General features: G+C 33.1%; 1 protein-coding gene across 1 annotated transcript in view; it reads left to right on the top strand.

Moving 5' to 3' along the window:
* The first annotated feature begins 1,145 nt into the window (after window positions 1-1,145).
* Window positions 1,146-11,771, top strand: part of LOC144449198 (ribosomal protein S6 kinase-related protein-like) — a 32,443-nt gene continuing 21,817 nt past the window's right edge. The window contains exon 1 of the mRNA XM_078139704.1: window positions 1,146-1,279. Coding sequence (XP_077995830.1) covers window positions 1,232-1,279 — 48 coding nt within the window. The 5' untranslated portion in view covers window positions 1,146-1,231. The remainder of the gene's footprint in view (window positions 1,280-11,771) is intronic.

The following is an 11,771-nucleotide window of genomic DNA, read 5'->3' as shown; positions in this document are numbered from 1 at the left end:
TGTGTCGGTCAGTAGTCTCGAACACTGATATACTTCCGGTTGAAAGGTTGCAGTTAGATTAATAATTAAACTGAGCCCGGACACGAGTGTGAAGCTACCATCATATTCATATTCATATTCACTTTCAAAAGTTGACCTCTAGCTCAATGTGAATATGATGATAGCTTCACACGTTCATCATCAGATTCGAAGTCTTCCGAATGGGTACGAACAAGCGTTCGGGCCGCGGCAGATCACATAAATCCTTCATTGGCAGGTTGAAATCATGTGATTGTAGTTACTTTTCACTTGATTTACGTGGATTTGCCAGAGTATCCAATTTGCACCATGAATTATTGTTGTCATATAAAAAACTAATTTGGATGTTTAGTATGCCTTTCCCATATCTTTGAAAATGAAATATCAATATTTGGGTGACACGTACAAAAAACCTGTATGAGTAATGTAATAAAATACGGCTTGGTTGGGTGTGTTTTGATTTCCCGCAGTGTCGCTATCTTTTAAACCCTACTTAACACTTACACTGGTGAAATTTACACAAAATAGTGTTGTCAAGACCACAATTATCACAATGTATGTAGTTCCCTTGATCGAGGAGGGTCAACGCAATCGATTGTAAAAATTATGGTCCATGACAACAATAATTCATGGTGCAAATTGGATACTCTGGCAAAAATAAGAAGTAAGCATGCAAATCCACGCAAATCAAGTGAAAAGTAATTATAATCACATGATTTCAACCTGCCAATGAAGGATATGTGATTTACCGAACGCATGTTCGTACCTATTCGGAAGACTTCGAATCTGATGATGAACGCGTGAAGCTATCATCATATTCACATTGAGCTAGAGGTCAACTTTTGAAAGTGAAGATGAATATGAATGTGATGGTAGCTTCACACTCGTAGCCCGGACCTTTAAACCTCGACAAAGGAGTACCTGTATTTATATAACGAAGTATTAGAAATACTGGGCCATACAAATATTTTTAAATTAATTTTTCGAATTTTTAATTCGTCACGATCTGGTCACGATTGATCGATACAATAAATGATATTATATATTGACACCTCTACCGCACGAGGGCGCACCTGACAAACAAAAATTGAAATTACAAACCGGCGGGAGAAGTGCGTTGTGATGTCGGGGAAATTGTCAGTTCCGAAAAGCAGGAATGGAAAGCTGTGCAGGGTGATTTCTTGGGAAGATTTCTCCAGAAAATAATGTCACAATGGGTAACAAACAAAGCCACTTGTGGGAAAATGCAAAGCGCAGAAAGGTAAGGTCTTACGGAGAATATCTTCCAAAGAAAATTAGCAGTGGCACATGGGTTTGAAGTGAATGAATGTGTGTTTGATGTTTTGTTTACACTATTGCAAGTGATGGTCTTTCCTGGGGCAACTGCGTGGTAGGTGACGTGCAAGCATATTGTATGTAAATGTATTTGTTTTACATGTCACATTTACATTAGAAATATACATGTACTTTTGATGTATGTCTTGTATTGACGGGCCTGTCATCTACGCGAGACTCACGGTTCGAGTGTATCAATTTTCTGTTGAAGTGGACTTCACCTTTCCATTGTACACGTACGAAAGAAGCCACGTAAAGAAGTCGTTCGCTGTTGCCATGTAGCACTGTTATAGCGTTCCAACTTTATGCACATTTTCCCCCATGTTCCACGAAATTTATTTTCAACTCTTGTCCGCGCAATTTACCGTGAGGTGGTCATCACCACGCCTTTCGGGTATTTTTCCAGGACTTCTTGTATGTGTTCGCACACACACAAGCTTATCATTAATTATGATGTAAATAGATTTGTTCATCCAAAGAACAAATAAATTCCAACACGTTTAACAGATATTTGCTTTCTTTAATACATACTTTAATACATAATGTAAACTGATCAATTATCAAAGGAGTGTGAGAAACCGGGTTTTATAATATAATACTTACAGTGCAGATGATAACACATAGTCATGAGGGAGAATAATTAGGACGAAAATAGTGACTGTGAATTGATCTAAAGGTCGCAAGATCTTTATGCGTCATCGAATTTCACCTCTACTCATCACAAAATGGAAGCAATGCAGAACATACGAAGTATAAAATTGATACAACATGTAATACATAAACTGTTACCATATCAACTTAAAGCAACGATTACGCATTAGTGTAATGAATATTTTATTTGTTTACTACTAATACTAGATGTTATTCATATAGAAATTCATTTGAAGCTATTTTTCCCCTTTTCAGCAGCTGAGCAGTCTACATCATTTGTAATCCTAATATTACATGATTTTTCTCATGTTTCTTTTGTCATCAGATATTTAGAATTTCATAATGAAGTAATGCAGAACATAAAAGAATTTAGTAACAACTGAAAAATGCAGATTAAAATAAAACCAATGGCATTTATTGTACACTGTTCTTGGATGGGTTTATGTACTACTGGTTTGAGAATGTAAAAAAATACTGTACTAAAATCTGGAAAACTAGAAACTTTCCTCAGCAGATTAGAAACTTTTTAAAATTCAAATATCCATATATTTTTTTGAATAACTCCTTTCATTGGTCTTGTATTTGTGTAATTAATAATTCAATAAAGTTTGTTTATATTGTCATCTAATAGCATCAAAATCATAAAAGTCATGGGGTTGTCGGGTGGGGGTTGGGGTGTGGTGGAGTATTTAAGTGTTTAAGTGATGCGTGTGCTGACCAGAAACAAAATTTTTTTTTGGCCTAAGGTTGCTTTTTGGAATGTCATGTATGTGTTTGTATTATTTGTTGTATCTATGTTTCATTCCACTGCAGGCTATATGTATATTAATCTAAACTAGTTTTATTTTTATTATTAAGTTTTACTGGTTTAAATTTTAAATATAAATTACCTTCTCAACTGGAGGAATGCAGTACTCTATTTGATAGTAGAAAAGTTAGCAAATGAACTCAGCAATATAAAAAATGACTGGGTATGTGTAATTGTACTGTCAAATGACTGGGTCTATATAATTGTACTGTCAAATGACTGGGTCTATATAATTGCACTGTCAAATGACTGGGTCTATATAATTTGTACTGTCAAATGACTGGGTCTATATAATTGTACTGTCAAATGACTGGGTCTATATAATTGTACTGTCAAAGGACTGGGTCTATATAATTGTACTGTCAAATGACTGGGTCTATATACCATACTGTCAAATGACTGGGTCTATATAATTTGTACTGTCAAATGACTGGGTCTATATAATTGCACTGTCAAATGACTGGGTCTATATAATTGTACTGTCAAATGACTGGGTCTATATAATTGTACTGTCAAATGACTGGGTCTATATAATTGTACTGTCAAATGACTGGGTCTGTGTAATTGTATTGTCAAATGACTGGGTCTATATAATTGTACTGTCAAATGACTGGGTCTATATACCATACTGTCAAATGACTGGGTCTATATAATTTGTACTGTCAAATGAGTGGGTCTATATAATTGTACTGTCAAATGACTGGGTCTATATAATTGTACTGTCAAATGACTGGGTCTGTGTAATTGTACTGTCAAATGACTGGGTCTGTGTAATTGTACTGTCAAATGACTGGGTCTATATAATTGTACTGTCAAATGACTGGGTCTGTGTAATTGTACTGTCAAATGACTGGGTCTATATAATTGTACTATCAAATGACTGGGTCTATATAATTGTACTGTCAAATGACTGGGTCTATATAATTGTACTGTCAAATGACTGGGTCTGTGTAATTGTACTGTCAAATGACTGGGTCTGTGTAATTGTAGTGTCAAATGACTGGGTCTGCAATTGTACTGTCAAAGCTGTAGATGTATGTAAAACAAATATTTGATTCTCTCTTGTGACATGCTTTGAGTTGATAACACAACTGATACAGTATTATACAAGTTTTGTAAATAGCTGAAGATAAAAACATGATCAGGTATCAAGATTTTACCTCAAAATGATATCAGTTTTGAATTCAACAAATACCTTGAATTTATTGAAATCATGCAATCTACATAAAATGTCATTAGTAAATTATCAGTATCATAATTTCTCTTTGTTTATATGCATTGATTAATTCCATTTGCTTTGCACACCAAGGCAACTTCATTATTGTGTTTGAACTTTATGTTTTTAAGTAGGGCAGTTGTCACCAGTGGTAAATAGTAGAGTAGTACAGAATGATATCAAATTGAGTGAATGAATTGGTAAACACTCTAATTAATTCACCTTTAATTTGAATTTTCAAACTGAAAATTAATAGTGTCTCCAATAAATATTATCCAACAAGTTTAATTAATATGAAATAACAACTTTAATGGAATATCTAAAATTCAATATCCTCATAAAAAGTGTTTTCCTCTCATAAAGCCTGTTGCCATGACAACATTATATGAATAACACTAATATTAACAAAAACTATTGAATTTACTAGATATAATCATGTGAGCAGACGTGCTTGCATCTGAAAAATCAATTGTCTACAAAGTTTGTCCTTAAAATTACCTGAAATTTGTGGTTATCTGATTAAGATTAATGTCGTCAAGGGACCTAGTTTTATTGACCTACACAGTAACATAATGTATTAGTCAAGTTCACACACTCACTGTCAGTTTGTGGTCAGTCATGAAAATAAAAAGAGGTTTTATATTTAGGAGTTGAAATTGTTGTCATATTTACATACATTGTTGAAGATAGCATTACAGAATATCTAGATATGTAATGTGTATCTTGTAGCTATAAATAATAGGTCAAAGTGCTAGTGTGAATCAGGAGGTGCTACACTGCTAATTTAATCACACATTCACAGGAGAAGACAGTTCAATGTTAATCACTATAGTTGTGCTAGTAGATTTTTCATTGCTAATGATCAAAACTTGACACATTTTCACTAGTGTTGAGTTACATTGGTTGAAATATAGATTTTGTGTCATTACCACATGTAAGGAATTCAATGCCTCTTTGTGGAATACTTACAACTACAGATGAATCACCAGTTATTTAGTCATCTGTCTGTGTTATCTCAGTTTATTTTAATCTGATTGCAACAGATAATTTATATAGACTTGCAAATGTGACAAATATTTTATTTGTCTATTTAGATAAAATATTTTACTGTTCACAAATAAATTTGTTTATGGATGAAGATATTAAAAATATCATATTTTGAATGATAGTTAGTGAATAACTCTGGGTTTTACTCAGTGAACTTTGTTGCTATTCTTTCCCTACTTTTTTCAAATTATTAATAAAAAAAGATAATGTTGTATTGTATTTATTTACCCTGATAAGAGGCCACACTCTTTTAATTAAATTTCTTGGTATTGTGGAATCATTGTTTTATTCTATGGTATATGTCATATAATCAGAACATTATAGTAAAATTCACAATGTTGCTGATCTTTCAATAGATGAGTTACATAATATTTGAAAACATCTGTCTTCTCAACCATCACTCAGAAACACTTCTAATAACTGCTTGCCACATGTTGTCATCTGGCATCACATTGAAAGTTCAGGAAATCCAAAGAAGAATATAGACATCTGTGGCACAGTTTGCACATGTGTCAAATGAGATGGGTTGGTGGGATGGTAAGGTCATTGACAGTTTACATCATGATAAAGTAGGCTTATACGTGTATGTAATGATAATGTCAATAGATGTCAACAACCTGTACAAATGCAGATTTGAAGGATACCATTACCAAGAATGTGTCCCCTCCCTCACTTCCTCTCTCCATTCCTCCTTCCTCCCCCAGGTATTGCACATTGGTTGTCCAAACATTATGGGGGTGGGGCGTGATTGATGGCAAACTTTAGACTTTGTATAGAAGGAGTTTCTCTTTTCCATGGAAACTACAAGAGTGCAATATGGTATGTGTTTACAAGGATATTTTTATCACAACTTGCACACTTGTCTTTAAAAATAGCAACCAATTCTTTGCAGTCCTGTTTTTATGACAACAGATGTGAATCAAAAATGATGTCCTAATATGACATTTGTATATCTTGGTAAAACTTCTGTCAGCCATGTGTGCCAGGTGGATAAAATATCCGTTGTTGAAATGTGAAACCCCACCAATAATGCTACTTTTACTCTGATATAAAGTGCATGTCATATATTACCTTGTCTAGATAAGTACCATGAAAGTTGTGAGTCTAAAAGCAATATTTATTCAATCACTTGTAGGACCTGGGAGTATTATTTGTATAGAGAAAAGTGAACTTTTTAGCTAGTGAATGTAGAATGTTTTTGTAACCTTCTAACATTCTTATTGTGTATAGTACTTGCTAGTGCTGATCGCCTCAATGTCGGCTCAGCCTTGATGCTTCTGTTTCCGCTGATAGTGTTGGTGTCAGCTTTAAAGAATGATGTTGTATACATGTTGTGGAGTATTCATGCATGCTTGCAAGGGGCCATACAAATGAATTCTGTAAATTCTTGTGATGATGCCTTACTAGGCAGTACTGGGCAGATTGGCTAAAATTTAACGAGGAATGTTTCTGGGGATGTGTTAGTAGTGGAAGAATTGTTCAGGACATGATGATCCCATAAGTTATATTCAAATTAGTCTAAAAATGTAAATTTTTAAATAAAGTTAAACAATTACTATCATGTAATACTATATTTTGAAACTACTTGATGAATGTGCCTGAAATTGTCCCCAGCGGATCTATTTTGCAGACATATTGACACAACTGACCCTAGCAACCATGACCATGCCCTTAGCAACAGTCAAATGCCAGTATGTCTTGCAGAGACAACAATATTGTTTGGTGGGTAAGTGAATAAAAATCCAAATATGCCTAGTATTAAACAAGACCATGCCCCTAACAACAGTCAAACTATGGTGCATGTTACAAAGATAATAACAGGAATATGGGTAGCCAAGTGGATGCAAATATAGCTAGCAACAAGAAGACAACTACGAAATGATTGTGTTGCAAAGATCAAAACTGGGATGGGTATAGGCATGTGGATTAACATTTAAAAGGTTATCACATTATGTATGCCTAGCAACATTACCACATTCATAGCAACACCCAAATGATGGTGTATATGGCAAATATAAAGGTTAAAAACACAGTTATAGTTTAATAGGCAAGTAGATAAACCTTCAATAAAATGACATATATTCACCCAGTAAGTAGATCTGCACATAGTAACAGTAAAATGACATTCACCCAGTAAGTAGATCTGCACATAGCAACGACAGAATGACATATACATGTATTCACCCAGTAAGTAGATCTGCACATAGTAATAGTAAAATGATATTTACCCGGTAAGTAGATCTGCACATAATAACAGTAAAATGACATATATTCACCCAGTAAGTAGATCTGCACATAGTAACAGTAAAATGACATATTCACCCAGTAAGTAGATCTGCACATAGTAACAGTAAAATGACACATATTCACTCAGTAAGTAGATCTGCACTGCAGCACGTAGTAACAATAAAATTACATATATTCACCAAGTAAGTAGATCCGCACACAGTAACAGTAAAATGATGGTGCATATTTCATAGGTAAGAACAGAGATAGATCAGCATGTGGATAAAATAATTGTTTTTTATTAATTATCACATAAACTGTACAGTTGTGTTAGAGTGCCATTGTCATTATTTTTAGAGTTCAGAGTTATGGATTTTGCAAGTATTGGAATGAAATTTTTTGGTGGTACATATGTAATAATGTTATATGTTATGTTAATGTTGTACTATATGAAAACTATTTGTTTATTAATATTTAGAGTCAAAATTTTAGTCTTTTCTCCAAATCACAACACAGTCAACATTATACTTTACTACACATATCGCAGCTATTAGTTCTAAATCACAATACTGATGTGATGATTCAAACTAAAGCTACAATTCTAGTAAAAAAAATCAAGTGCAATTTTATTCAATATTGTGTTATTAATTAAATCTTGATGTCAATAAACTATTGAATCAGATCTTGATGTATATGTATTGGTCATTTGCAATGTGGTAAATTAAGACGACCACAAACCAACTTATTTTACTTTTTTTAATGAATTAATGAATGAATGAATGAATGAATCTTTATTTAACATAACAGCATCAAAAGATATGTTCAACTCACTTTGGACAATTGTTCATTATAAAATAGTAGGAGAAAAACTAGTAAATATATAAACTGATCTAGTCTCGCCACTCAGATAACTAGTTATATATATACAATAATCAATTAACAGCTGATATCATAAGAAAAAAATAATATCAAGGAAAAAACATAAAACATCATGAAGTCTTGCATAGGAAAGCTGGAATGTATTAAAGTACGGAATACTTTTGGAAAAGGAAGTGGGTTTTTTCCTATTAAATTTTTTTGTTATTTCATAAGAAGGAAAAAGACTACAGATTGAAGAAAGTATGCTTTTCTTTTTTTATATGACTTGTGAATGGCATATTACATATTTTTTTATATGACTTGTGGATGGCATATTACATATTTGTTTATATGACTTGTGGATGGCATATCACATATTTTGTTGGGCAAACTGTTCCAGAGTGTGAGTGACTTTCTTAAAATGTACTTGAACAAAATATGGTGATGTATGGTGAGTGTAACATATGGCTTATTAAAATTATAATTTTAATTATACAGGACATGCCCTGCTCATACAGAGTTACTCAACCGTAGATATATGATGTACACAGCATTTATAGTATTCCAAGAAAACTTAGATGCTGGTCTTAATCAATCTGATTAAAATCCGATGTGTAGAGGCTACAGCTCTTTTATTTACCTTTATTTCATCGTAATTGTGTCTTTTACATGTGTCTTTTGTCTTCCAGGTTTGTGTGGCATGTGGCCTCTATAGAAATTGACTGATTCATTAGCACTATATAATGGCACACTATTACGTGTAATATGCATGTATGTCTATATATAATTATGTACCGGTATAATATCATCTAACCTAGATACTTCAAGGCAATTGAGCCCCTTTCTCTTCATTGGCAGTGCATGTTCACTGACCATTATATGCATAATATTAACCATTTACTCAAGGAATGTTTACTTACTGATATTATAAGAACCAAATTAAAATAGCATGGTAAGTTTTATGGAGCAAAATCAAAACAAAGTTGTAAAGTTTCAAGACAAATATATAATGGTTTCTGTCAAACCGCAGTGATTGTTGATGTACATGTACTTGTTCACTGACCGTAATATCGATTAAACTTGTTGATATAGTTCTAAGCAAAAATAGCATGAGCTTCACTTGACCATTTCGCTGATTTTTAACATGTCTTTCAACTGGATATCCAACATGTCCATGAATCTGATTGCACTAGAGTATGTGATATTTTGTATTAAAATATTTATATTTGCTCATTGCAAGTGTCAGAATTGACCATGAAAAATAAAGGCATATACTATTACTAAACATTCATTAAATTTTCCATTTGTCATCTCAAGGTCCATCATTTCAATAGTCATTACAAGGTTTTAATAGTCACCAGGTAACTTTTTTTAATGAAAGAAAAAATAAAGAATTTTACATTTGGTAATATAATTAAATAATCAGTTCAAATTGGTCATAAATCAAAATTCATACCGAGTAAAATATTTTGTGTGCAATAACCTCTACTTTAATAGATTTTCCTAAAATCTTTCAGACATCAGGAAATTTTTATGAGATCAAAAGTATTGTGATTAAAGTTAAGCAAAATTAAAACTATAGAAGAAATATTTAGGACAATATCTAAGAATGACCAAAGTAATCAAAAAGTACTTGTCCAGGCCACATATAGTGGAATTTTTATTTTTTATTTTTTATCATTTATTTATTTATTTATTTATTTATTTATTTATTTTTTTTTGGGGGGGGGGGTGGACGCATATGCACTGGCAATCAATTGATTTTTTTTGCCTGTGAAAGTTTCTACAGGTACAGATAAGTTTTATCCATACCATACTAAAGAAGAGTTCTGGACAGTACTAATGTTCATGTCCAAATTAATATTCATACTATATACCCCGGTACTCAGTGCAGTATAAGTTAAAATGATTTTTTTTGCACAATATATTATAAGAAGTACAGTTGTTAAAATAATCACATAATATTGTGACATCGATCATGAGAAATTCTTCTTGTCTCTTGGGGCAACCTCTTTGCCCAAGCCATCAAATCACTTGTCCGGGCCAAGTAGCCATGTTCTATATGAAATATAAGCTGAAGAATACTAGAGTCGTAGGAATATATTCATTGTCATTGTACATGTTTAGCCTTTTTTAATATCTTAAATTCTGAGAGAATTTCATTCTGATGTGAAATCATGTAGAAAAACCTTGATGAAATTTAAGAATAGTTATTACGTATATAAATATCATCACAAGGACATTTTGCAAATAGTACTGCAGTTCAATAGCCTTTTCTCAGTAAGACATTAGTGAGTTTAACACAGTTGAAGGGACAGTGACACATCAGCAGATGATATACATGACGTACTAGCACCCTGTCATGATGCACACACACACACACACACACACACACACATGTACACATGTACACACACACACATGTACACACACACACACACACACGTACACACACACACAGACAGACAGACAGACAGACACACACACACACACACACACATGTACACACACACACACATGTACACACACACACACACACAGACACACACACACACACAGACACACACACACACAGTATGTATTACTGCAATTATCGCCATAGGTATTTTATCCTCTTTTTTTATCAGGCATTACAATTTTAAAAACTTAACTTTCCATATTTGTCAAGTGACAGTACATTTTTCAACCGTCCATATGTACATATACCCATAACGGGTTGTTGGTGGCCGAGTGGGTAAACCACTTGCCTCTTACCACTGCAGTCAGGGTTCAAAGCCCATTCAGGGTTTGATTAAAATTACCACGCTGTAAGTAAGAAGAGTTTTACTCAGTTTGATGCTACCGAACAATGCAAGTTTTCCCCAGGTACTCTTGTTTCCTCCTGCATTAACACTGAACCGACTGGACTTCTTGGGAGACATATTTAAAAGACTACCCAGTATAAATAAAGATTATTATCATTGTTATTATACCCTTATAGCTTACCTGGTCAAATAAGACAACCTAGTTGGGTCACTGACATTTGACCTCTGGGATGACTTTTGACATTTGAGCTTTTGTTAGCATAAGGTAAAAATACATTCTGATATAGTTACGATAAATTGTACATTTTTCTGATATTATTTCTAAATACACATAAAGTTTTACGTCATGCAGTATTTGATGTGAGGTTTGAGAAATCAGATATTGAGTTCAGTCAAATGGAAATTATTGATATCCTGACTGTAAAAGTCATGAATTTTATATGAGGTAGGATTGGTTATTACGTTGTAAAGACTCAGATTAGATCATATACTGTTTGCCCTTTCTGTCTGGGTAGGTCAGTGATTGCATGTGAATTATGAATATTTAGTACATGGAATGTCAATATCACATGAACCTGATTTACACGTTTTTTATAGCCATATTATTGGATTTAAATTCAAACTAAAAGATTCAGGTTTATTTTACAAATTATTGTGAACTGCTAAATTTCCATTCGAAATTAATTTTTAACTCTTTTGCTTGTGTTTTTTTTTACTTTTAATTCATGCATACCTTTGTAAAACCTGCAAAAGTCATGTCCAGTCAAAACAGCCAATTTCTCTTTTCACTGAAAATTTAAGTCTCTTA

The sequence above is a fragment of the Glandiceps talaboti genome, chromosome 18 (assembly GCF_964340395.1).
Source record: "Glandiceps talaboti chromosome 18, keGlaTala1.1, whole genome shotgun sequence".
In the NCBI taxonomy this organism is placed as follows: domain Eukaryota; kingdom Metazoa; phylum Hemichordata; class Enteropneusta; family Spengelidae; genus Glandiceps; species Glandiceps talaboti.
This window is presented reverse-complemented; position numbering and strand designations above follow the sequence as displayed.